Raw genomic sequence first — 27,367 nt, 5'->3', positions numbered from 1 at the left:
CATGGTACAGCAACACTAATACTGGCCGTCTATACCCACACAAGATGAATTTGTGCTTGAGTCATTTATAACCAAAGTGTCCCATGGAACAGATAGAGCAGGCTGTCCAAACACCACCACTAGCTTAAACCTGCTGCTCTGCTCACAATGCTTTACAATCAAACTGCTATAAGAATATTGCCAGTCTTGCCTACAGTATCTAAAATATTTGATGAGTAGCTACGTCATTTGCACTGGTAAAACACTCCTTTACTTATTAGTGGGATGCCCTACAGATGATATGAACGCTGAACACTAGTGTTGTCAAATTAAAAGAGGAAATTCTGGTTTCCACATAATCATTATGCTATCTTTACTGCTGCACCTCCTCCATTCAAAGCTTCATGTTAAGTAGGAGTTGCTATGCTGCTAGGAGCTTAATCATTCAAACGTATGACACTCTGCTTGTATATTTGAGACACATCACATCTGCAATTTACAGCACTGGCCAATGAACAAATTAGCCAGTTGTAGCTGCAGTGATAGTGCAGCACCAAGGTTGGATGTTTCTTTCATATTTTAACAATAACATTCAAAACACACATTGAAAGCAGCCTTTTCCAATAGCTAGTGCAGATGGTCACACATTTAGGTGATCCTCGCACTTGCTGATGCTAATTGCTCCACTTCCTCAAAGTCCCAGTTTTCTGTTACAATCCTAAAAAATGCCCAACAATTTTTTTTTTTTGTATTTTGGCACAATCAGTATATAGCACCACCAAAGTTCTGCCAAGCAGTCTGTTTGGAGAAAAATCCTGTATGTTGAAGCATATTCATCCAAACATGAAAGACACACTGGCATTTTAGCACCAGCTGGAGAAATGAGATTATCCTATCAGCAGTGTACAGAGTTTCTAGCCCCGCTATGCTGCAAGTCCCTCTGGAGCTCGATGCTAGAGAGAGCTCTTCGGCAAAGAGAGCAAGCAGAGTTAACCGCCGGAAGATGAAGCACATCCATTCTGGCCTTTCAGAGATACAGTTGTTCAAACTAAATCCCTTTTCACTTTGGTCTTGATGTTGTGAAAAGCTATGGCTTATCATTTGGTAACTCATAGCAGGGGTTTGTTGCATTCCTTTGTTTCCCCTGTTTCTTTTTTCATTTTATCTGTTGTCATCCCATCTTTTATTGCTACTCTTGTGTCGTCGCTGAACTAGACTTTGTGTTTGCAAACACTTTTTGTGCTTTGTTTTAACCTTCTGACCAGATGGGTGGGGTTTAAGACATATAGGGCAGTAGAATAAGAGCTATATGTTACAACCAATTCCGCAAATTGTGTGAAAAACTAGTATGCAATCCTTTAATTTATCTTTCTGGATAGTCCTAATGCAGTAATTCTAACTGGTCTAGTGCTCCAGAGAGATTAAAACAAATGTTAACAGACCCTGTTGTAGTTTAGGTCTGATTATCTGGTATGTTGATGCATTTTCATACTTTTTGCTCAATTACAACTGTTATCTGTGGAAGGTTATTTTCTGCCACCTGTAACTTTAAAGCACATGTATCTTAAGACTTAACGGTCTTAAGTTCACATAGTAGAAACAATACACAACAAGTGCTCAAAAGACTCACATACTCTCACACACAAACAAAATAGCAAAAGAACTCAAATCATTGGTTTCCTTTTTGTTGTACAGGCTCAAGTACCGTTGGCCTCAGGTGAAGTGAGGCTTTAGAGCAAAGTCCTTTCCTCGTGTAGTTCTACTAATAAACGGCAGTAGAATTCAGCTGGTACTGCACCCTCACTGCCTCTCCACTCTTCAATCTCTCAGCGTAGCAGTCATTAACTGGTGGCAGTCCAGATCCCCTCGAAGCTCCAGTGGGCCTGGCAGCCTCATGCCCGTCTTCTGATCCACACACCAGCACTTTCCCCGCAGTCCGTCACGTGCGGGATGACACTGTGGCCAGAAAAGATATATAATACTCTAGTCACATATAGCAGCTTCTTCAACTACAGGTTCAAATATTAAAGTTGCTGTAATAAATGTTTTTGTATTAACAATGGAATAAAGTACTATGAGTAATGAACGTTGTTGCTCTTAATAACAAACCCACAGACACTCATCATATGACTCTGCAGTTCTCATAAGCTTCACTGGGCTTTATGGCATTTTATAAATCAGTATTTTGGTTTTACTGTTCACTCTCATGATTCTCATCAGCATATACAATGGTTTTAATAGCCCACTGTACACTACCTGTCCAGCACCAAATGGTATGCTAACAAAGTTGGCTACTAGCTGGTGAACACAGCACAGATGGGGACTTGGACTCAAGTTGATTTCAGTCGCACTCTGCTCTTGCTCAAAGACTAGAAACTTGACTTGGTCTCTACTGTAGCTCAAAGTTTTGAGACTTGACTTGGACTTTAGTTTAAAGACTTGAGACTTGACTTGGTCTCTACTGTAGCTCAAAGACTTGAGGCTGGACTTGGTCTCTAATGTAAAGACTTGAGGCTGGACTTGGTCTCTACTGTAGCTCAAAGACTTGAGACTTGACTTGGTCTCTACTAGCTCAAATACTTGACGCTTGACTTGGTCTCTAATGTAAAGACTTGAGGCTGGACTTGGTCTCTACTGTAGCTCAAAGACTTGAGGCTGGACTTGGTCTCTACTGTAGCTCAAAGACTTGAGGAGTGACTTGGTCTCTAATGTTGCTCCGTCTGCTGGATGTCTTAATAGGCAATTACTTGTGAAAATGTTTGGTTAAGGTGATAATTTGTGTTTGTGTTGTGTTTACAGCTTGTTGTGCTGCCCTCAATAATCAATGAATGCAGGTTTATATAAAACTGAGCACTAGGTAAGAGGTTACGGACTATTATCTGAAGAGCAGTTGATGCTCTGTTGGCAGGGCTATATTCCGCTGAGATAACATCAGACCTTCAGCTTTTAAAGATGTTTTCAATGAGATGTTTTCAAACGACTGTATATCTGATCCCGTTTATTTATATATATATATATATATATATATACACACACGCACGCACACACATGAATATATGTATAAAAACAGACTACGCCCAGATGACAAGTAATTCAATTATCAGATTTACAGCTGAGAGCATGAGATTCCTTTTGTAAACTTTAAAAATGTAATAAAAAGTTTATAGGGTTATTTTGTACTTTTTCTGGAGTTGATGTACTGTGTCAAGAAGCACCTAATACCAGTTAACAATGTCAGAGCAACCCTGCCATGAAATGATTGCCAGTTGTCCCTCATGACCTGTGCTTTACTTCCCAATAGGGTTTTATCACAGTGCGGTTTTAGTTAAACAGTAAACAGATGCCTGTGATTCTGATACTTTAATCATGTTACACAATCAACATAACTCAGACTCTTGGTGACTGGTGCCTTAGCAGAGCTTTCTTTTCTATCTCTCACTCTGTGTCTGCTGCTTTGATTGCATACACAAGTCACAGCAGTCTTATCTGTGTTTCTGTGTTCTCTGATTCTCTCACCCTTATCTGCATAGTTGCCCAATCTTGCGAAGACAGATTAACAAAAAAGTAACTGCATCCAAAAGCTAATTTCATCCATCACAGCAATAAAGTGATTATCGTTAACGGTTTAGGGGAAACCACTTTACACACGCTGTTTAACTCTTGTTCCTGGACAAAAAAAATTACTTTTGTGAGCTTAGAAAAATAAGGACATGGCATTACCACGGCTGTCTGCTTGGAGACACTTTTGTGTTGATCTTGAAGTAGTAAATGACAATGTTTCATCGGCTACAAGGCCTGTTTTGTGTTTTTGCCCACAGATTGCTGGTTTGAAAGGAACTGTTTGAAGTATAAAGATAGCCATGTTTATGTGAATTGGCTTAATAATAGAGACTAACAGATCACCACTGCACATGGCCAAATAGTGGTCTACTCAGTAATTCAATAAAGCTCATAACGAGTGTGTGCTTGAATTCCCACACCTGTTTAGGGTGGAAATCTCCGTTCTTGTCACAGTTGGGTATGGGGATCGTGAAGAGATCATCATGTGTGCGGCTGTTTGACGCCAGTCTGTCCAGCGCTCTCTGTAGCTCAGCACGACATGGAGCCTGTCGGAGAAATCATTTTTCATTTGACATCAGCAGCGTTCCAGATGTAGATTTGTGTGTAGACATTTACAGTGGTGCAAAAAAAAAATGGCTGTTTATAAAAGAATGCAAAATTATTATCTCAGATTTTCAGAAGAAAGTTACGAGGTCAAATGAAAAAACCGACCACTATAAGTTAAGTGAGTGAGTGTCCTCGCGGCCAAAGTGACGTCACTCCATCAGACATGGCCCTTTGCGGGGGTTCAGTGCGGCATGTTTTCACCTGTCCGTGCACATCAAACATTGTCTTTACGCAGATGGGCAAAGAAAATTGAAAACTTTGAGGAGAATGTTGGTTTGTCTCAAGGAGCAACGAGTATAAAAGATCTAAATGTTTCCTCTTTACGAATCCGCGTCAGTTGATGTCTGTGCAACCGTCCTTGCAGAAAGTGTATATACCAAACTATATACACTTTGTATATACCAAACTAATATATAAACTTACTTTTTCACATTCTTATGACAATTTTAGTTACATTTTTATTGATTTAACCAAAATTCTGGCCAGATCTTTAAAAAATTCAGAGCAGGCCAACTTTAATTTTGCAATCATGATTTATTTATTGAAATCAAAGTCTAAGTGCTTTAGTGAGGCGATAGCGAAACAGAGGTTTTGATTTGACACAAAGAAATTTTCTTACATTGTTCGGGCATGTAGATGTATTTGCAAATAGTGCTAAGAGTGAGCCTCGTTGAATTTACTAGCCAAGTATTGACTCCATGTAAATGGATCATTCTGGCAGATTCTTTTAATCAATCGCCAACAGCATTCCAAGTCTTTAAAAACATAAAACATTCTATATGTGGGAGACGGTGGTATTCCTGTGCATTCATGCTACACATTTCTGTGGTAAATTAATGTACTAAAATGTGGTACACCCAGCCTGTTACAGTTTAATGGGGATTTTAGGATCCTGCCCTTGCCATGTTGATGTCAATGTGCACCTCTACTTTATTTCGCAAGACTGCAATTAAATGTTATGGTCTGTAAATAACTAATTTGTATATTTACAACCTGACAGTTAAGCTTGTGGCTTTGGAACCAAAAAGCCTTAATGTAAAACACCTGCTGGGGCCGAGGCATGTGCTGCAGAGGGGATTGCTTGGGGGTTTTTGTTTTCCGTGAAACTGATAAGATGTCAGAAGGTCGGTTTCTCTCACCAGCGCTGCCTTGGTCTCCTCCCTGGCGGTGTTGCTTCTCTGATTTGTGGATTTTGGAGGATGTCTCGCCAGGGTCTTCTGTATGCAACGCTTGTCCTGTGGACTGCACCGGATATTGCTGTTGTTTGGGTGGTCAGGAATGATCTCATCCTGCCTGTCCATTGCTGAAGGACAAGGAATAATACTTTAGTTCCTTAAATCCAACAAGAAGGATACATCGAGAATTACATAAACAGTTAGTAAATACATTTGCATTTAATACCACGTTTTAATATGAGCATAATTTAGGGCAGCATCCATTATTTTAATGATTAGCTTGGGTGTCAGAGCAGGAGCTGCTTTCCCCCCTTGTCCTTCTACATAACATCCCATACAGCTGAGCGTGTAGAGATGTAGGCTAAAAATAAGGTCAGGTTAACCATCAAGGACACAGAGCCGTATTTCCGCTCTGGGGGGTAATCTGTATCTCGGCTCTTGCTCTGGTACTCAACTACCGCACCACAGCTATGCCACGAGCTCAGAGGCTATTTAAACGATAGCTGGAGTGCTGTGGTCCGGCAGGCAGCCAGCTGCTTCCTCAGGAAATGCCCCCCTCCCTTTTCATTCTCCACCCCTCCACAACAACCTTGGTCTGTGCCAGATGGAGGTTGTTAGAGGGTATTTGCACTGTCACGAGTGGGCACAACTGTGTGTGAGGTGGTTGGTGGCCTGGGGGGCACAAGATGGGCAAAATGAAGGATAAAGGTTGTGCGTGTCTCTCTGTGTGCACATGCATGCAGCTTTTCACCTGTGGCTTGTAAAACTTGGCAGAGCTTTCTGCTCATAACCCATGGCATTTTACAGATTGGCACCAGAGTCAAAGCACTGCAGCTTTACCATTTTGAAGCTGTTCACGGTCTGAACCAGATCCGAGCTCTGGTTAATATCCAAGGTCACTGCCAGGCATTCAGTTAATTGCTGTTGGCAAAGAGGCAATGAAGGTGGCTCAGTATAGCCTCCTCTATCTTGTGTAATGTGCAACCTTTTCTCAGGTCTACAATGCATGAAGGACACATACACACAATCCAAACCAGTAAGCGTTTCTTTGTAGTACTAGAGCGTGAGTTGTTTTGTTGTTTTTTTACAACTTGGCCACAGGAGTTGGAAGGTGACCATGTTTCTCTGACCTTCATAGAGAGTCATCTTGCTTGGCTTGGTTTGTCTGGGTGAGAAGTGTCTCTTGGCTGTTTTTAATCTTTTTGCACTAAAGGCTTGCTCATCAGCATTTTCTTCCCCAAGAACAAACAGGGTTTCAGCTGTTTCCTTTGTTCCAAGTTGTTCGTTCACCCCTTTTTGCTAGTTCACACTTTTCCGATACCGCGCTCTTTCGTAGGGCGAGCCAAAGTGATTTAGAAGTGGGTCAGGGGTGGCATGTCCTGTTTGCTACCACTGCTGTTTTCTATGGAGGAAGTTGCAACTTCTCTGTGTGGTTTCAATTGACCAGCTCTTGGCTTTTAAAAGTATAACTGTTACGGTGCATTGTCATCCCTAGAGCTGATACACATGTGCACAGCAAACATAAAGACAGATCACGAGTAAACATATAATCATTGTTGCTCAATCAAGTTCATAGTTAAATATTTGTTGTCACATATCAGCTGCCGCACTTGCAAATGTATTCATCACTCAGGCCACCAGCCGTGTGAGCATCATTCATTATGGGATAGAGACAGCAGATGAACACATTTTCTGGCTCGGGAAACGTCACTTTACAAGTTATTTGCAAATACATCATTTAATCTACATTATTACAAGTCCATAACAAATCTTCTGTTTATATGTACAGTGATATGAGGAATGAAAGGGGTCATCAGATTTCAAATTCCACTGTTTGTGGCTTTAAGGCTGAACTTGTAAACCTCAGAGACAAATATCCTCCTCAAATAAATATTTAGTTTTGCTCAGTAGGATTGGCAGAGTGCTTTCCTATGGTTTATACTTCCACTCGCTCAGATATTGGGTCTTAGTCAAACAAGTCTCCGCTATGTGAGACATTTGTACAAAAGCCTGAGATGCACCCATTTAAAAATAACATTACAAAACAACATCGTCATTTGTGCTTTGTTTAAGATACACTAAGTATTGTTATAGGGTGCAGGTAGATAGATAAGCCTTTACATTTAAGTTTGAAAACAGTAAGAGGAACTGCTGAGTTACAGGGCATAGAGCCTGACTGAAGTATCAGCAAATATATGCTTGTCACAGATACATCTGTATTGACATTTGTTATGGTGTAACAATAAATTGGAGAACGTATGTAAGAATACTGACAGGTATGCTTTCCAACTGTAAAATGTCCCACTCAGTACATATATTGCTCACAATTCTTTAAAAAACTCACGTAAAGGATTCCTATAAAAGGAAATTCTTGCTCTTTCTGACCTCTAGTGGTTTAGCGCCACAATTTGCCGCAATGATGTAAGACTGTACTTCAAGGTGTGTCAGTACACGGTGACATCACTCTTGGGTTTGGTTGCAGGTGCATATGTGGTTATAGGTATGGCTCTACAGAATGACATTTTTTCAATCAAGGTTCAAATGTAATAAAAGTTACATTTGATGCAGCCCGAGTGCCATAGCACTTTTCTGACAAAACACGTTGAAAACATTTAACTTCAGAGGGCAGTAAAGCTACTTTAGTCTAAAATGTCAAAATAGAAAAGAAACAGAAAATAAATTGTAGAGCAATGGTGAAATCAGTGTTGCTGAGGTCTTAGATTTAACTTTTACCCTTATATATGCTATTTGTCTTCTGCATTTAATCCATCCCAACTGTTTAGTGCAATGGAGAGCCACTGCTCACTGCCAGGCGTCAACTCCATTACTGAGGTCTGTGCCTTAGCCAGGGTCATTTCTGTTCTGCCGCCTTATTCATTACAGACACAGGGATTAGCCTGATTTTAACAAAATGCAAAACACAACTTGCCTAGTGTGACTTGAAATGGGAATTTCATGTTGTAACTTTCCTTGACACTCGTTAGAATAAATTATACAATATTGACACAAACTAATCTCCTGAAAAAGTATTACTCTTTGGGGAGGCTACTCCAAAAATGTTTTGTAACACTTTGATAAGCGTCTTTTCAGCAGTTTTTGGCAGCAGCTCAAAAGTCACCAAGGCTTACTACCAAAAAACTATTATTTTCTGCCAACACTGGATCCTAGTTTCCAGGCAGGAGATTTCTTTGAATCAGTTAATCATCAGCGTTCGTGTCTAGTGCACTTGTGAGAAGACTGTTAAAGACGACCAAAATGTGCTGTAAGAAGGCCAATGGAAATTTTGGAAAAGTGTCATTTGTCAAAGGAAAGATGTGAAATGAAGTTAAATCTATACTTAAATCAACACTGAATCACAAAGGAAACATTTGTGTAACTGAAACCTGCTGCTGCGGCCGTACTGTCTGATGCTGCTTTGGCCACTTACTATTCATCTGATGATGAAACAGACATGTACGAGGTAGGACATGTTTGTGAGTTTGGATTAAAAGAGAGCAGAGCGGTCAGCAGTTTGCTGTCCTGTTTGATTACATCTTCAACACAATCTTTTACATAGAAAATAGCTGTTTGCTGCTATAGTAATGCTCTGAATGTAGAGAATCTTTAACAGCCCCAATCAAGAGAGAAACAAAATATGAACAAAGGAAAGAGCAGAAAGTCTTCCAGATGGATCATCATCAGAATAAATATTCTTTATCCTGACAGAAATCTCTTGGATCAAACATTTCACTGCATGATGGAAAGAAATCACGTTTGGCAAACTGGAGTGCAGTTTGAGGTTTCCCCTACATTCACTGCCTCCTCTGAGAGTCATCATTTTCAGGATGCAATCTTATTTTCCAATTTATATAAACACATGTTCAAAGACATCTGTGTCACTTATCCAACAATATAAACTAAACTGAGGTATTATAGACATGTTAAACCTCAGTGACATAACTCCATAGGCAGTTTTCTAGATGTATTTGCGTGCAGATCTGTGAGTAAATTCTGTCATAGCAAGCTGGGGTAATCTTGGCCATCCATCACTTGTTGATGCACTTATACTAGAGAGAAACCTGCAGCTGCAGTGAATTAGGTCAATCTATTTTGAGTTACATCATGAACTTCATTTTGACTGGATTGCTCTTGTTTTAATATATGCACAGAATCAGGGTCTTGGGTGGAAGTGCCAGGAGAGGAGATGATTAACACTGCAGTGTTTCTACAGGCCAGTGAAGGGATGTTATACATGGAATATTCGTAACAGATACAATATTTAATCTTTATAAAAGTTATGGATTAACAGTAATGACCACTGCTCAGAAAGTAGAATTGTCAATAAAATTCACCATTAATCCAGATTTTGACTTGTAGATTACTGCATTGTTTTTATTGAATGAATAGGTTCATGTCTGAAATCTCAGTTTATGAGGATTAACTGTCCTCCTTAGATTAGGCCTGTTTCATGGCAATGTTGGGTTGTTTATGTATCTCTCAACCCCAACACTAGAAGGGGGCTAATCACAGTTAATCCTGCACGAGAGCCCCAGCTGTACAAATGTGCTGCACAACCCAAAGAAAGCAAATACACAACATTAAGTGACATCTGCTGAAAGAGGTTTGGGGAAAATCTTGATGTAGCACTCTGCAAATACGTCCACATCTTAAATAAAACTCCTAAAACATACTGAGGAGTCCTCGCTCATAGGAGAGAGGAAAATCGAGGTTAGCATGCTGCTTTCATAAAGACCTGTGTGCGTCATATGAAACTGGGGCGTAGTTGGACAGAGTCTGGCTCCATCGAGAGCTTCATTCATGCAACTCCTTCGGTGCCTGTAGGTGTAGGACTTTTCATATCTGACATCTGTATCGGTTTTTAAATAATATCCGTTCCACTGTCAGAGGGAAGCATTTGCATACGACACCAAGGCAGACTCTGCAGGAATGCAGTAACAGATGCCAACACACGCATGATGATTTATTCCAAGTATTGAAATAGAGAGGGTTTTCTAAGGATTAGATATTAAGATGCACTAAAGCCTGACTCAGACCTTGTCATAAGATGCAGGGTAACATGTGTTGTTGCTATGGAAATTTGGTTCAAGATTAGCCTTAAGGTTGATACATTTTTGAGAGAAAAACACAGTTTAGAACCAAAGAAAATGGACTAATGGCTCATAACTCTTTCCAGCCTGGTTTCATGAATTACCGTTACTTCGTTACTTCTTTCATTGGTAGTTAGCAGAAAGTCAGCCTTAAAATGAAGTAGCAAAAATATGTCAGCGCAAATCTTTGTGATACAAGTGTTATGTTGCATTATGTTGATGCGGAGCTGTAACTATTAGCCCAAACACCCTAAATTCCCTTTAATGGGCTGCTGAGATCTGCCTCTATCCTAGGGTCCTATTTATCATGAATTCTCTTGGATTTTCAAAACCCTCTTCTATTTTTATCTAGCATGTTCACTGTTGCTAGGAGTGGGGCAGTGTCAGACATGTATTCAGGAGATGCACCCCCTTGTTTAATAATGCATAAGTACGGTGAATGCGCCACAAAGGAAATATCCTGCTTGCGACTGGAGCTCGCCTCTCCCCCACGCCTTTCTGATTGTCTCTCTGCTGCCATGGTTTACATAGAACATTCTTATACAGCGGTTCTGAGCTGCTGCCCAGAAGAATTGATTTACAGTGAGATGTATTGGACAGCACCTTCCCCACTTTGTTATGACAGAATCCAGGGGTGAGAAGGAGTGTGGAGGTAAACAAAACTCAGCACTCAGATTGCAGAACACCAAAAACAAAATTTATGAACTTTCCAAAAATCTTCCATCTACTGCCGTCCATCCCCTGAGAAGGGACCCGAGACTCCCCCCAGTGCAGGATAATCCAATTCTGGGCCAGCGGATCGGACAACACACCGTCAAAGAGCAGAGATAATGAATATTCTGAAAGATAAACTGATATGAATGGACAGAGCCAGGCCAAGCTAAAACAGCCCTCCGTTTGTATTGTGCTGTGAAAAGCTTTCCTCTTCTTTCTGATTCCATTTAGTCATGCTATGTGCCTGCCTAACCTATGCTGGCCCTCCACAGAGAGCAGAAGGCTCTCATTTCAGCTCTGGCAGCAAGAGTGCCGATGAGCTCATCCTCTTGAAGGAGCTTGACGTGGTGGGCGATGCGCTCGAAGGCTTGTTGGGGTGGGGGTGGGAAGGGGGGATCCAGGGGAAGCAGATGCTGCAATGAAGATGAGAGTCCTGGGAGTTTTATATAAGTTTATCCAAATCTTTGTTGTTAGATAGCCAACTGCCATCAACAGTAACTATCTGGGAGCCTGGGCTCAGTGGGGCCTGTTAGTTGATAATCTGAAACAAATGCAAAAACCAACTTGTTTGCGACACACATAACAATTGTCTCATATGGCATAATGGAAATCAACACCACTCCCTTTGTGGAGAGCAGAGGAAGACAAACAAGACGTTAACGTCAAAGCAGTGAACTGGAACTGGATCTTCAGATAAGACATCCAGCATTAGACATCCCACTGTGTGAAAGTGGAAACAGACTTTGTTCTTTGCAAGAGGAATGCAACAATAAAGAGGAGAATAAGAACCCACACTAAAAGAGTGTGATAGAGACATCAGCAGTAGAAGAAGAGTACGACATCTGCAGCAGCAGGAGGAGGAATGGGGGCGTCCATGAAAGAGCACCAAGTGAATTACTGAGAGCTCTAATAGCCCCAGGCTGGCCACACTCCATTACAGTCATTTCATACAGAAGCTTTTATTACCTCCTCCCATTACAAACACACACACATATTCACTTCCCCACACACACTCAGACTCTCACATTCCCAGTACCACCACAATGCATTTCAATTCACTGCCTGCACTGCACGACTACCTGCAGGATCTCAGTTTAACATTGGCGTGATGAGGTAATTGCACACCCAAGGGTTTCTGGGAAAGGACATTTCTAGTGTGGCTATTCCCTCACTAAAACAAACAACTAACCTGTACGCTAAACAGTTATAAAGAATGCAGACACATGCAGCAGATACATACAGTAGAAAGAGTCCTCATGCACACTAGTATGCACACACGTCCACCTCAGCTCAGCGCTCTCCTCTCTGAAGCCTGCTCTGCGTCTTACATCAGGGCCCCTTTCACAGCGAGCGGCCGCAAGACAGCAGAGGGACTGTGTGCGCTCTCCCATCAGGCCATGCGTGAGGAGCTGGTGTGTGTCCACCCTCTGGTTCAGGGCTTAGCCGAGATTAGGGTAAACAAGCAGCACATTGTCACCCCCCCCCCCCCCCCCCCCCCCCCCCCCCCCAGCCCTAACTCTGACCCTGCCTAAGGTAAGGCCCAGGGAGCGGAGACAGAAAAAATATTCTGGTCTGCTCGGGTCCACATAGCGAGAGGAACACAGAGATGCCAGTCCAGGTTTGGAGAGACCTGGTCACCATGCTATGAGAGCATCTTGACATACTAATCTGCAGATTAAAAATCTGGTGTAAATGCTTTGGTGCTGTGAGCTTAATTATAATTGACAATTACTAAAATGAAAAAAAAGTGCCCAGTGTAAAGAAGTTCACACACAGACTCTGACCCCTTCGCTCTCACCTGAGTTGTCCTCCACCTCTCTCTCATCAGTGCACACCCCCTGGCCGTGCATCAGTGAGTGCAGTGGCCTCTCTACGCCACGTGGCGGGAAGCAGCGGAGGCCCGTGCCACAACGGGGCGAGTAGACACCACAGTGAGCCCCTTTTGGCAGGGCGCAGGTGGGGCAGCAGCCACAGCCGGGCTCCCGCACGGTCTCCTCACAGCCATCCGGCAGACGACAGCTGGCTAACCTCTCCTCGGAGCACACCGGGCAACGGATGGCTTGGTCCGACAAGCACAGTGCCACCAGCGACAGGGCGCCAAATGCCCAAAGGCCCCAGCAGGACGGAGCTACTGCCACGCCACCTCCACGCACCATGGCAGCCCCGGCACCTGCACGCAGTCCTTCGCCCGCGTATATGCTCCCCTTGGCTTCCCTCTCCTCTGAGTGTTGTGCAGCTTTTGATCACTTTCTACTTCAAAAGCAGATTTTAGACCTGCAAGGGAGGTTTGAGGTTTGTCCAGGATAGTCTTTGATATTTTCAGCTGGTTAGTGTTTCAGTTGCAGAGATACAAAGCCTCTGCTGTATTGCCTCTCTGTTCCTCTGATTCAATTTCACAGCGCAGAAATTGGAGCCTGCTCTTGATCTGCTCGGCTGGCGAATGTAGTGGTGATAAGAACTAGTTTTTGTTATGTTGGAATGAACAGTTGCAGGAAGGATATCCACCACTGTGTTCAGGTGTGTCTTGCTCTCTCTTCGAGTTTGAGTCCGGAGGCTCGCCCGCCCTCTAAATGAAACACCAAAAAATCTGGTCTACAAGTGTCCAAATGCAAAGCAGGTCATCAAAAGGCAGCGTTTTAAGTAACAGCTGCAGTTTCCTCCTCTTGCCGGTGTGCAGTGTAAAGGACTCGCTCCTGAGAATGGCTCAACACGAGTGGCTCTCCTTGGACTTTATACTGGTCCATGGACACGCCTCTTTCTCCAGTGAGAGAGGAGCTGAAAAGCACAGCAGAGAAAAGCCAAGCCAAAGCTCTCTCCCTCTGTCTTACTCTCTAGCTCGCTTAGACAGACACACAAGCTTATATACACACTCTCTCACTTGTCCTTTCTCAATCCTGAGTGCACGCAGGGAGACAAAACAGCTGAATCGCCCGCTCACTTGTTCACACACTTATTACACTACGTCCTCTCTCTCCACCCTCCTATTATTGTTCTCGTCAGTCATACATGTCTGACTTATTTCATGTCACAATTACTCGGATATATTGATTTGATGAAACATTTGGGTCCATAAAAAACAAAGAACATATCGAGGTGTTGACCCCCGAATGCCCAACACACACACACACACACACACGCACGTGTGTGCCTCTGGGGTCGAATCATTGTTTAAACAACAAAGCAGCCTCATGCCTGCCCCCTCAACAAGGTCTCAGTGTGTGTTTATTTGTGTGATTGCATATGTGTGCGTCCAGTGGTCAGTCCAGTCTATGCTGTTGCCCCCCCTCATCATGTCCTCCCCCAAATCTCTCTCTTGCTACTAACTGGAATGGGCAGCTATAAAAGGCAAACGGACAGTCTAACCCCCCCCCCCTCCTTGCTGCCGCCCTACCCCCAACAGGTCCTAAAAAAGCCTCCAACCAGTGAGATTGCAAGATAAGTTTTAACAACGCTGCAAACCGGAGCAGTTTATTATATATGTGTTTCCGATCATGAAAGAGTATGTAAATCAGTGTGTTACTTTGTTCTTGTTTGCCCGTGTGTGCAGATATGCCCCTACACCCAGCTTTTAAGGTTTTGAATCATGGCTTTTATTGGTCGACGTCTCTTTTTTTCCCCTGTGTTCCTTTGCCTCCGTTTTGCCATGGAAACCCAGCATGTATTGTAATGCCTTTGTGAGTGTGCTTTCTTTCAGCTTTTTTCTTCCGTCTGGTAGCTGGTTGCCATAGGCGGACCATGGGCCGCAGCCAAGCCTTACAAGGCCGTTCACCACTCAGGTGGGTGCTGCAGTGGGTGTTTGTTTGTTACACTGCTCCCAGATTCCTCATCTGTCCCTTGGTAAATTATCAGGAATTAGTCAAGATCCTCGCTGTGATTCAGCCACTTTTTGAATTGCAAGTCAAATATTTGAGAAGAAAAACTACATCTGGTCAACATAAAGTAAATAGCTTGACAGAATGTAATAACAGTGTACTAAAACAGTTGGTAGTTAGAAGAGCGGCTCTCTGGTCCTGGAGCTCATAAGAGAGCCAGCAGTTTCATTATGTGTCATTTATGAGGTGTTTTACTGTGTGTGTGTGTGAGTGTGTGTGTGTGTGTGTGTGTGTGTGTGTGTGTGTGTGTGTGTGTGTGTGTGCGTGTGTGTGTGCGTGGGTGTGTGTGTGTGTGTTTTTCAAGGATTTATCATTGTCATTTTACAATACAACATTGCACAATGAAATGTAGTCTGGGGCATTCAGGGTGATTACTCAGAGCTTAGCCATGCTGTAGGTGTTTGATGTGTGCCAATGAGCTGTATTTTATTGTGTGTCTGTAGTTTGTAAATTGTAAATTGCTGAAACAGACTAACAGAACTAAGATAGATGTGAATAAATGTTTGGGTGTTATTTCCGGGCTGTATTTGCCTGTATTAGATTGCCAAAGTATAGAGAGATGATATGAAATAAGGGGAAAGAGAGATGGGGAATGCATGCTTTGAAAGTTGAGCAGTGGTGCATGAAGCAAAAAAAGTTTGACTTCGCAGTATAGAATTCAGAGGAAAATACTTGGATCTTCTTGCAATCTTCCGTATTATGTGGTTTATAGAATAAGTGCAAGCACACAAAGGTAAACACGCAAGGATTTGAAACGAAATTTGTAATTCCACATTTTAACCACTATGTTACATTTGCTTCAAAGCCTGGCACTTGTGCTCGAGTATAAAATTGTCCGGATCTTCCCGTGCGTTTCTTTTAACCCAAACTCCCAGCCCTCGGTCCAGCCTCGGTCTCTGCCTCATACACATGAACAGCTATTAGTGCATTTGACAACTTTTAGGACATATTGATTTAAACCAGGTCTATTCATGCATTTGTGCAAGTTGATGTACCTCAAAAAACAGAAAAAAAGAACCACTGATTCACAGACGTCTCTTTCCCAATGTAAGTCTATGGGGAAAGTTAGTTTGGCGCTCTTCCAGTGCCCCATCATCCAATACTCAATAGCTCAGATAGTGTGATGTTATTTTGTTATTTTAAGAGATGAGTTCCTCAGTTGATTTATTTTTAACTTAAAATGATACCTAAAGTTTGGGCCTAGTTGAAGTAAAAATATTTTTTGTACGCTACATTCTTACATTGCTCTCATTTGGCAGATGCTCTTTTCCAAAGCAACCTAAGTACATTAAACTCAACAGGAACAAGAGATAAAAATATGTTCAAATAGCTACAGTACAAGTACTTATAGGGTCTTTTAAAAAGTGTCTACAGTCTTATGTGATTGATTGGGGAGAGAAAAGTTCGAATGAAAAGTAGTGTTGTAGTTTGGCCACAAGATGGAGTGGTAGCTCCTTAAATGGTCAGGAACCCTGTGGACCGCCTGAATCGATACAGAACCCATAATCAGGTCTTTGTTTCACTCATAAACGCACAGTTTTATAGACTCTACTTGTTAAGGTTTAGTGAAGGAGTGTTTGTGTTACGATCATGGAACCGGTAAGGACGAGTAATCTAAATCAGTGGTGTTGCTACTCTGCTGTGTGAACATGCTCTGGTCTTTGTTGCTCAACCTTGTTCAAAACATGTTCCTGTTCCTTTAAGGGATCTCTCCTACTTCACCGTAGTGACGTTGCGCGCAGTATATTCCATATTCAGAGAAAGTCCAGTGGCGGAGTGTGGAATCTCCTACTGCCATAGCAGTCTCCTCCAGGTGCTGAGCAAAAAGCAGGTCAGATCATTTCATCTTTACTCCAATCTTTGCTACGTCCAACAAACTATAAAACACAAAAAGTGCCGTGGCATTAATTGTCACGTTTTGACATGCGCTTCTCAATTCCATTTCATTTTGAGCGTGTGAGGAAGTTTGTTATTGCTGTATTTTCCTCACTGAATGTGATGTAAGAGTAGTTGCAGCTCTCTAAATGATAAAAAAAAAAACTGTTCTACATAACTACGCAGGTTTTATTCTAATCACGGTTACACTTGGAATATACATTGTAAAAGTAGTGCTCTGGGAATTTTGATTAGTTCAATGAAAAGTGATATAGTGTCTCTAAAGCGCATCTGTGTTTTTTATTTCCAAATAAACTTTCAAACTTTGTCTAAGAGTGTTGGGAGACTCACTGGCTGTTGGTGGTGAAAGCGCTTTTACACTTGCTCCTATGTACAGACCTGGCAGGAAGTGCATGTGCAGTGAACATCATCTCTTTCTCATAAGGCTAAATGTAGTGACAGGGTTGAGCAATCAACCGTGGGCTTTTACCCACATCTTTTTTTAATAAACTTCTTTTTATGCTGTCACACCAACAGGAACAGTGAGATGCACATGTTGCTTCTATTTCTTCACCTGCTTTTTCGAAATAGTAAGGGAGGATTTTAATAGTGTCGAAAAAACCTTAAGAAAGGTATATTCGTGTCAATGTGTTAAGATAAAAGGCCACACTTTGAATATATGCAGCAAATATCATTTTTATAATGTGCTCGATGTTCTCTCTCCGTATTACTGTGTAAACTTAGATCTAGTTCTGAAAACACTATAAGAAGTAATGTGGCTTGACCTGATTACATTCATTTGGATTCCAAACTGTCTCTTATTGATGAATATTGTAATTCCTCTCCACAGAACATTTTTTATCATGAACACAGACAAAGATCCTGAATTTACCACCCCAGAGGGAAACGGGATGGGTGAGTGTCTGATTCCTTGTCTTTAGTGTGAAAGTGTACGAGATCAGGCTGCACACGTTTCTCCACAGCTGCCACCATCCTGCTTACCGCACTGCCTCAGCACACATGACTGAAAAGTATTGAAAGCTGAAGCTGGATGTGTGCAGGCTGCATTTGATAACAGACCATAAGTTTTCTGTGTTCCAGACATTTATTGTCTGTGAAGGGATTTTAATATTCCATTATTCTAACAGATAGCTGTGGCTTACTGGTTTGAAGTTCTCCAAATGAAACAAAAAGTAACACAGAGTATTTGCACATGCACAACGTGTCACTTTTTCAGACGTTTGCAGTGATGTTGCAGATGTGAAGCCACAGGAGGAGGAAGAAGAGAGGGAAGATAATTCATTCAGTGAGAATGGAATGCAGTGTGCTGAAGGTGTGACGGCTTCACGTATGTACACCCCCCCCCAACACACACACACACACACACACACACGCACACGCAATTGACATCTTTCCATTACGCTTTGCATTTTAGCCATCGAGCTCACACCGTCCATCAGCTTACACTTGCTTTGTTGTCCACTGACATTCCGAAGCGTTGGAAAAAGTTTGAGGTGCGAACCGCTACAAACCCTGTGAATTAATACAATGAAGCGCTGCTGTTTGGAAACACATTTTAGTAGTAAAAGTCTAGCAAAGGAACTCAAAAAATGATCTCGTTTCTATCATTTCTATGTTTACCTGAAGGCTTGTAATAGTTTCGTATCTCAAAGTGTGATAGAATTTTCTAAACCCATAGAAACAAGGGGGAGTTTTATCCTTTCACTTCAGTTAAAATAATAATAACATTTAAAAAATGTAATTAAATATGATCAACTAGTGACAGATTACATATGATGGACAAGTGCATGAAGTAAGAGCCATTTGTATGTCCTCCAACGGATTAGACAGGAAAGGCATCATGAAGGTGTTCTAGTTATCCTGGGGTAGAGTTAAACGCTCCTGCACTGGAGCTCATCATTAGGTTTTATTCAATGCAAATTAATGAGAAAATCATTCTCAGAATTTGATTCAATCTGCTTTGAACACTGTTCGGGAAGATCCAGAGCATGAACATGAGAAACATGTGGGCTAGATCAACCCGTCTGGTTTTGTTGCTCATTGCAGTGTCATGTATTGTCCGATGAAACTTACATCTTAATTCATCTTAATTCATCTTAAATGTGACATGTTAACATGGTCAGATATTATGGGTATTTCTTCATCAGCAGTTTACACTCACACCGGGCAGAAACATATTTACACACACACACACACACACACAATATTTTGAGTGTGGAAATGATGTCACTCAGACTTGTGGCCTTAGCGTCTCCTGTGTCACAAAAATAAGGTGGTGTTACAGACAGCTCTCCTATTTTTTTCTGACTGCCACCCATCTGCTCCACTGGGTGCACTTCCTAAAGCCCTGCTCTGCATCTGATGAGTAGCCTGCGGTTCACTCTCTGAGACCCTGGACTCTATATCGGGCCTCTCGGAGCTCTGCATGTGCAAAGTTTCCATAGCACCTCTGAGCGCTTTCCACAATACAAGGCGCCGCTCTTCAGCTCATCACCAGTCGCCGCCAAGACCACAGTGTGGTTTCTGGATGGAACCGAGTACATTGACACTAAGCAAGCGTTTAGGTGAGAGGTCCTGCAAACCAGGCCTCGGGACTGTGCGTGTCAACAGCTGTGGGGTTGAGAAATTGAAATCCAGTTGGGCGGATCCTGTAAGGTGTGGAAGTTTGACCTCCAGTGGGTAAGGACTTGTGGCTAAGATAAAATGGTCAAGAAAAAATAACAGGAAAAACTTGTATGTGCTAGAATTGGACTAGAATTACAGCAGTGCACTGCTGGCTGTGGTGCAGATTAATGTTTTTCAGTGTCAGGGATACAGGCAATAAACAATCAATCTGAAATATCTTTTTAAAAGCAGATGAGGAATTGGTGGTGTCTGTGTGAGGCGCCTGCTCTTTGTCTCTCCTGCCCTGGTTCTAGTTTCTGTGTATTCAGAGGAAATGCCTTCCCCCTTATCTCGTGTACACATCTTCTGAATCTATTTGTGACACTTCACGTAAACCCAAATTAAGATACCCACACATTGGAGATGAACTAGTACTAATATGAAACTATCAGCTATAAACACAAATGTAGAAGTAAAGATGTGACAGCGTTTTACATTCTGGTTGGAGTGGAGTCTCATCAAGCTTATTTTGTGCCTTATTTGGAAATGAGAACAAACATCAACTGTTGTATATAGACTACACATCACTTCACATGTCTTATCTCTTCCTTATCACGTTTCAGTCACTGCATGTGTGTTTGCATCCGATGTCACTCCAAATATATTCTCCCTTGCTTCCTCCTTGCTTAGATGTGATAAAGATTGAGGCAGAGGAGATGGAAGACGACGAGCAGTACCCTCAGGCTGAAAAAGAAAGAGAGATATCGCTAAAAGAGGAAATGGAGGGGGCCAGTGAGGACGGGACGGAGGAAGGATTCGATGAGGAGGACGATGATGAAGAGAGGGACGGGGAGGGTGATGAAGAGGGAGATACCCTGAATGAGCCACAGGACCTGTCGCTGGTGGACTACTCGCGTTACGACAGCGCAGCCCTGCCAGACGCCCACGCAGGAGCAGCGGCTGGTGCAGAAGGGACCTACGTGCCTGGAGCCGTGGCCCCTCGCATCCAGACGACAGGCAAGCTCAACTGTGACATCTGTGGCCTGTCCTGCGTCAGCATCAACGTACTGCTGGTGCACAAACGCAGCCACACGGGTAAAGCACAGGAACACAGCCTAAAGCACCTGACCTCAAACACAACAGTTGCGCAATCGTCTCTCTGTTGATAGCACTAGTGGATACCGCCTTGTATTGACTAGGTCAAGATGTTTGATCGCGTAACTACGATTAAGAACTCACAAGTCTGCATTATACATGACGCACATGTCCTAACCAGTGCTGCAGTGACAGCAGGAGGTTGTGAAATATCCTCTGTTGTTGTTTAAATATGAAGCACATGCAGTAACTTTGTGATTTGTGTGTAAACAGATAGATTAACATAACATAGTACATCTACAGTCATTATTTTGCCCTGAATTATGCAATTCCTGTAATTAATGAACTCACTAGTATATATGGTGCATGCTTTTTGTCTATCCACATGTTGTAATACTTATCACTGTGCAGAGTGGTTGTCAGCCACATGAACACACGTCGTCTATTAACACACACTCATCATTTTACTGATGAGTACAGTTGACTAGTAGAAAAATGCTGACTTCAGATAGAACTCATGAGGATGAGGTTTTTGACACGGGGAGTGAGGTGCACAATATTCTTGGCATTTGCGTGGTTTGAGTCGTGAGAACATTTGTTTCTAGGTTTCTGGCAATCTAAGTGGATGTTGCCTTGTTCCCTTTTCAAAGATGGTGAATGATTTCGTGTTTTTTGCAATCCACTGTAATACTAGGGACAAGAAGAGTGTCGTTCAACATTAGTAAATCATAAAAAAAACTGTTTTTTTATTTTTTAAGATATGAATATCAGAGTATCAAAAGATTTTCACTTAATAAGTTTTGAACACCACATCAATGTGTTCAACAGTAACCCAGCCCAACACAGTGAATCTGCAGCAGCAGATAATTTACAGTGGTAGAAAAAAAAAAAAGTTGTGTGATCAAAAGAAGCAGATGTCATCTTGCAGGCTTGTTTTTCATGGTGTGTTTTTCTTCCTCACCTAGGTGAGAGGCCATTCCACTGCACTCAGTGCGGGGCCTCCTTCACCCAGAAGGGAAACCTGCTGCGCCACATCAAACTGCACTCCGGGGAGAAGCCTTTCAAATGCCCCATGTGCAGCTACGCCTGCCGTCGACGTGATGCTCTGAGCGGGCACCTGCGCACCCATTCTGGTACCAGCCAGCCACATACTCACTCACATGTAAAGCTGATATGCACTGATACTGTATGCACCTGTGCACAGTGTCACGTTGGTTGGTTTGTCACTCCTTGGTGTTGGTTTCTCACTCCTTTTGAATCACATGAGGTCTGCTGAGCCTGCATTGCTCTTCCAGTAACAACCTGCCATGTACTCTCATACGGTTACGCTCATCACATATGACGTCTTACTCATTTAACTCTGGAAACTTACTCATTCACTTTCAGTTCACGTGTTTTACCTGCAGACACGCTGCACAGTCTCTGAATGTGCTCATCATCAGTTTTGTGTGAAACCGCGTACTTAAGGAAATAATACTTGCTGTAACATTTAGACGGTGTTGATGTTTCATGTGTTGGTGATTAACTGAAACTCCTGCTCACAGTGGAGAAACCCTTCAAGTGCAACCACTGCAGTCGCAGCTATAAGCAGCGCAGCTCCCTCGAGGAGCACAGAGAGAGGTGCCATGTGTACATTCAGAGCAAAGGCCCCGCTGAGAGAGGTGAGCACACAGTACGAACTCAGCCACTTTCTGACACTCGCTGCATCGGGCAACATCTTTGAAACTCCTACATGTCTTCACAGGACACACAAAGACACACTTCACATACAGTATGCACACATAACTGCTAATGTAATCTGACCACTGCACAGTTTACTCATTTGCACATATGGAGCGCACAATTCTAGCAGATCCTGTTTTTATAGCCTCGTTAAATTAATGAGCTTATGACTGTTACCCCATCATTACAGCTAAATAGGTTATGGCTGCTGTGGTTTGGAGGCACAGCGTATGAAGACCGCTTCTAATGTCTGGAGCGGCAAAGGGGAAGCCAAATATGTAGGGCAAATGTTTCAACCCAGCCGCTCAACACGCGCACACCAACCCTCTAAATTTAATTTATTCAACTGTTATTTAACCAAATAATATCCACTGATAAAAATCTATCTGGCCAGGAAGGCAGCAAAGGTAAACATTGATTTCATGCATACAATACAATACAATACAGAGTAAACAAATGAAGTCCACGCATCAACAGAAGAGGTTAAATTGACACACTGTACATAACCTCCCCCCCAAAAAATGCCTCTACGTACAGGACAGTTGCACGGTTGCAACACACGAAGCTCTGCTTCTGTGGTCACCAAATGTCGTAAGTTTATGCCTGATAGTGCCGTAGTGGTGAGGAAGTACATCCTCATCCTGTGGTCTCCTCTCCTGCACTTGTGAAGTAAAAACCCACCAGGAAGTTAAGTCAAAGGAGCTTCTGATCTCAAATTAATATCTTGTTCCTCCCAGTGTGACTCAGCTTCGAGCAGCTGGTGTGTCTTGCAGGGTATTTTTTTTTTTACTTCACTTTACAACCTCAAAAGCTTTGACAGGTGGACAGTTGCAGTACAGTGCACTGCCTTTAATTTTGATCGAGAAGAGGTTCTCATTTCTGTGTTGCACTTACTCTCTCACTCTCTTCCTGTCAAGCAGAGGACAGCCAGACATCCAGGACTCAAATGGGCACTGAGCGCGCTCTGCTGCTCGACAGGCTCGCCAGCAACGTAGCCAAACGGAAGAGCTCAATGCCACAGAAGTTCACCGGTAAGAGCAGCTGAACTCACAGACACGCAGGGGCCGAGTAGAGGCAATGACCTCAAGCAGATTAAAGAGTGTTGTAGTTTTAACATGACTTAAGATTAAAACAAAAGATTATGAATGCCTACATTTTCTAAGTTTGATTGATATGTTCATCTACCTATTTGCTAATTCATATTTTTATGTTAATGCATATTTGTTTACTGACTTCTGTATTTTTAAACTTTATCATCTTGTGCAGCTATAAGATGCTGTGGTCTTTTTGACATTTTTACATTGTTTGTGCTTTTTGCTATGCATTTCTGCTTTGTAGATGATTTCAAGTTGTCTGTATAAGCTACTTGTTTGTCTGTCTATTTGTCTTTGCTGGCCTCCATCTCTTGGAACAGGAATTGAGGGCAGAATACCTGCCTCATACCTGCACACACCACAGAGTGGCCGCCACTGTCCTAAATTCTCTGCGAGAAATGTGCCGTAGGTGGGTATTGGTAACCATGCATGGTTAAATGAATGGCTACATGTTTAAAAAAAAAGAGAGAGAGAGACAGAGATAGAAACATGCACTTGAAACATGTAAAATATGTAATTACTCACTTTGTAGGTTTTGATTCAAACTCAGATGCTTTTTCTGAGGGATGAATGATCTAAAGATATGAGTTTAAGTGAATAGCTGACCTTGGGATCCTACACACACACACACACAATGATTTTCAGTTTGCTCTTAAGCTTGAACATTGGGTTGTAGTTTCGTAAATCATACCTCAAGCTGCTCACAAAAAGAGAAAAAAACTCCTATATGTCTCTATCAGGTTGACAAATGAAGTGAGATCTTTCAATATGACAACCACAGGGGGGGAAAGAGAAGTAATGTCTGCAACCACAGAGAAAGAGAGAGAGAGAACAGGCGGGAGGCGAGAAACGTGAGCAGGTGCTTCTCTGTCTATTCTTTGTGGTACAGCTGCACTAGAGGCCTTCGTCTGCGTCGCCTGCTTCCTCTCAGCCCTCTGTCCTCTCATGCCGCCAAGCTCAACTGCTGGCTCAGGGTCCTCTCATGCTTTAAAGCTTCTTCTGTCCTGGGATCCGGGCATGTTCCAGGTTTCCTTTGTGTTTACCCGTGGATGCACATTGTTCTAATTGTCCTTAGTCAACACCAAAGTGACGACCCCTTAGAGTCCTATAAGGATCTTTAGTAGATCTTTCCCCATCTGTAAGCAATAACTGTTTTAACTGCTGCTTGTGCTATTTCTCCGGGTCTGCTGTTGGATGAAGTATGTGAAACGTCTTCCTGCGGAGTCTTCAGTGCTCTTTTTTCTCATGCTGCCGGTCTAGGCGACAATGGTGTCTGCCTGGACCTGAGCTTTAACAGGGAGCTGGTCTACCGAACTGACATCAAGGATCCTCCGCCAGGCTCCCCAGGGCCCGACACCCACCAACAACCCACAAGGCCAGACAGTAACCCAGCTCCCTCCCGCAGGCCCTACCCCATCCAGTTGGGCCGCAGCGACATCAGCCCCATGGGCCTCACTAACGGCCACAAGATGGGCATGCCGGTTCTTGGCCACCCCCACGCCACCCAGCCACCCCTCGGCGTGGACTCGTTCCACACTGACGGCTCCCAGATGTCCCAGCCTGTAATGTACAGCTTAGGGCACCTGCTGGGGGGGCTGAATCACCAGAACGGCATCCCTCACCCACACGCCCAGTCCATCCCCTTGTCGCCACTGGAGGCTTTACGGGTGGTGCGGGTAGACGGGGAGGGCGGAGCACTGCCCGGGGCGGTGTACCCCTGTGGCCACTGCAGGGTGATCTTCCTGGACTATGTCATGTTCACCATCCACATGGGGTGCCACGGCTTCCGCGACCCGCTTGAGTGCAACGTGTGCGGCCACCGCAGTCGGGACCGTTACGAGTTCTCGTCCCACATAGCCCGCGGCGAGCACCGCCTAGAACTGAAGTAGCTTTCATCCATGCAGACATTCATGCTTTCCCACACACATACCCTCACACACACACACACACACACACACACACACACATATGCTCCGATAGATAACACTGTTTAAGAACACACAGATTTACTCATATAAGTAGCTGGTAGTATCAGAAATGAAAGCATGAAGTAGTAGTCTTTTATGTGTGTGTGTGTGTGTGTGTGTGTGTGTGTGTGTGTGTGTGTGTCTGTGTGTGTGTGTGTGAGTGTGTGTGAGTGCATGTGTGTGTGTGTCTGTGTGTGTGTGCGTGTGTGTGTGAGTGCATGTGTGTGTGTGTGTGTGTCTGTGTGTGTGCGTGCGTATTGAGAGAGACGTTATAGGAGTGCGGCGGGTGTCAGTGTTCTTAGTCATACTGTACTCATCTGAAAAGATGGCCTGTAAAGTGTCTATGCAGGAGTAATTCTACTTCCTTTTCATACGTTACATTAGTACATAATGATCACTGCTGTAGCCACTGTTTATATGATATAGTCAGCCATATATACATTCAAATGTTCAACAAGATAGCAAAAATGAATGAATTTATTGTGTATCTGCTGTCGTTCTTTTACTGTTATATGTGTAAAGATGTAAAAATAAAAGATAACCACTCATTTTCCTTCATAACACATAGACCTGCAACTTGTTGAGAGAAGTTTATCTTCTCTTAAAAGCACTTGCCAATTCAAGACTGCAGAAAAAAAAAATCCTATTATCTAGAAGGTCACATGTCTCCTTTTAGGCTGTGGTTTGAGAGAAGTGCAGTTCACAGCTTCAAAAGACATCCCTTCGCTCTGCACCATGTGTTGGTTTCTCACAATATTATACACTCAAAGTTAGAAAGGGCTCACAGAGAGTTATTGTCGCACGAAATAGAGGTGTATATATTTAGAACTTAGAAAGTATCAGGGGTATAAATGAAAGTTGAGGTAGGTCTAAATTAAATGTCAGGTGCTGTTGAACACCTAAAGATTTCTCTGAAAGCATATTAAAGATTTTACATTAAATCAGGAACAACGAATATGAGCCACTGCAGTATATACAATTGGTATTATCTGAAAAAAACGATCAAATGAGGGTAAAATAGCAAATGACTCTTGTCTTGTGATGTGGGATTGTCAATCGACATCACCGTTTCTTCCTTCCCACCCGGATGGTGAAGAAATGAATGGCAGTGGATCACAAATCTCTTCACACCAGCCCCCATCTGCTGGGAGAAGTGTGGTACTGCATGACAGTGACTTACTTTTGATGTGTTCTCCTTATCACTCCAGAGCAGTGGGTCCCCTATTATCCACTTGGGGCCCTTTAAATTGGTGCAGGGGGCTCCCAAACGAAACAAAGAATAGCGCAATGCATCTATTATTTCTTTAACTTGAAGAAAACTCCATGAGAGAATTATTGTAATCAATAGTTTCACTCTTCCCACTAACTCTCACTTCACCCACAGAACAGGTGGTAGTAAGTGATGTCTGCCAGTAAAACTCCACACATGGGAATTTATATGTGTGATGGAAAAATGTAGCTTCAAATGGAGGGTATGTGGTCATTTTTGATATGACAGACTTCAGGAACCTCCGTTGACAGCTGTTATTGGAAGAAGTGTAGGTGAACACACAAAATGGGTTCTGACATAGCAACTAAGTCAGTGCATGGGGCCGTGTGTGGATGCACTACGCCCACATGACAGCGCAGGGACTCGGTCACGCCTTGCTGCCTTTCAACCAGAACAGGGTGTTAGCTTCATCCAGCTGCCACCCCGCTATCTGTCCTCTCCATCAGTGCCAGTTCCCTTTTCTCTCTTTGGGTTTGATGAGAAGTGACACTTGTGAGGCAAACTGTCATGACAGCTTCATGTCCATACGTTAGATTAAAAAGCCCAGTCATCCATCTAAAAAATGTTCAGGCTGCTTCTCTTTTTTTTCTAAAGGTTGGCTTCAGGGTAATTTTCTTCTGAGTAGTTTGTTGAGTAAGAGTGCAGAAGTTTAAAGCTACAATGGAAGTCAGGCAAGTTTGTGCTAATGTAGGAGGATAAGAAAAAACAACCTAAGGACTCATATA

General features: G+C 42.9%; 2 protein-coding genes across 5 annotated transcripts; one reads left to right on the top strand and one right to left on the bottom strand.

Moving 5' to 3' along the window:
• Window positions 1-1,669: 1,669 nt before the first annotated feature.
• Window positions 1,670-13,278, bottom strand: LOC142950141 (insulin-like growth factor-binding protein 4). The gene is made up of 4 exons (XM_076092043.1): window positions 12,921-13,278; window positions 5,286-5,449; window positions 3,960-4,085; window positions 1,670-1,935 (listed from the first exon to the last, which is right to left on the bottom strand). The coding sequence occupies exons 1-4, from the start codon at window positions 13,276-13,278 to the stop codon at window positions 1,798-1,800; spliced, it is 786 nt and encodes a 261-aa protein (XP_075948158.1). The 3' UTR covers window positions 1,670-1,797.
• Window positions 13,279-16,577: 3,299 nt separating this feature from the next.
• Window positions 16,578-25,933, top strand: LOC142949513 (zinc finger protein Aiolos-like). Of its 4 annotated transcripts, none has more exons than XM_076091201.1 (9): window positions 16,578-16,593; window positions 16,699-16,825; window positions 17,720-17,784; window positions 18,107-18,217; window positions 20,185-20,511; window positions 21,555-21,722; window positions 22,134-22,250; window positions 23,229-23,342; window positions 24,666-25,933. In XM_076091201.1, exons 3-9 carry the CDS (start codon window positions 17,733-17,735, stop codon window positions 25,292-25,294), a joined length of 1,518 nt encoding a protein of 505 aa, XP_075947316.1. In that variant the 5' UTR covers window positions 16,578-16,593; window positions 16,699-16,825; window positions 17,720-17,732; the 3' UTR covers window positions 25,295-25,933. The 4 variants fall into 4 exon arrangements, with proteins under 4 accessions (XP_075947316.1, XP_075947312.1, XP_075947315.1 ...); XM_076091197.1 differs by having other exon boundaries at window positions 20,185-20,589; XM_076091200.1 differs by lacking the exon at window positions 16,578-16,593 and having other exon boundaries at window positions 20,185-20,589; window positions 23,232-23,342.
• Window positions 25,934-27,367: the final 1,434 nt, after the last annotated feature.

The sequence above is a fragment of the Anarhichas minor genome, unplaced genomic scaffold (genome assembly GCF_050575085.1).
Source record: "Anarhichas minor isolate MPS153535 unplaced genomic scaffold, ASM5057508v1 ptg000014l, whole genome shotgun sequence".
Lineage (NCBI taxonomy): Eukaryota > Metazoa > Chordata > Actinopteri > Perciformes > Anarhichadidae > Anarhichas > Anarhichas minor.
The sequence above is the reverse complement of the archived record's forward strand: the minus strand, read 5'-3'. Positions and strand labels throughout refer to the sequence as shown.

Excerpts from the sequence above, each read along its gene's own strand:
- LOC142950141 (XM_076092043.1), bottom strand. The coding sequence starts at position 13,278 with ATGGTGCGTGGAGGTGGCGTGGCAGTAGCTCCGTCCTGCTGGGGCCTT. Across the intron at positions 5,450-12,920 it reads AGAGGTGGAGGACAACTCAG|CAATGGACAGGCAGGATGAG; the intron begins GTGAGAGCGAAG and ends CTTGTCCTTCAG. Across the intron at positions 1,936-3,959 it reads GAGATTTCCACCCTAAACAG|TGTCATCCCGCACGTGACGG; the intron begins GTGTGGGAATTC and ends TTCTGGCCACAG.
- LOC142949513 (XM_076091197.1), top strand. The coding sequence starts at position 17,733 with ATGAACACAGACAAAGATCCTGAATTTACCACCCCAGAGGGAAACGGG. Across the intron at positions 20,590-21,554 it reads GCACAAACGCAGCCACACGG|GTGAGAGGCCATTCCACTGC; the intron begins GTAAAGCACAGG and ends TTCCTCACCTAG. Across the intron at positions 21,723-22,133 it reads GCACCTGCGCACCCATTCTG|TGGAGAAACCCTTCAAGTGC; the intron begins GTACCAGCCAGC and ends TCCTGCTCACAG.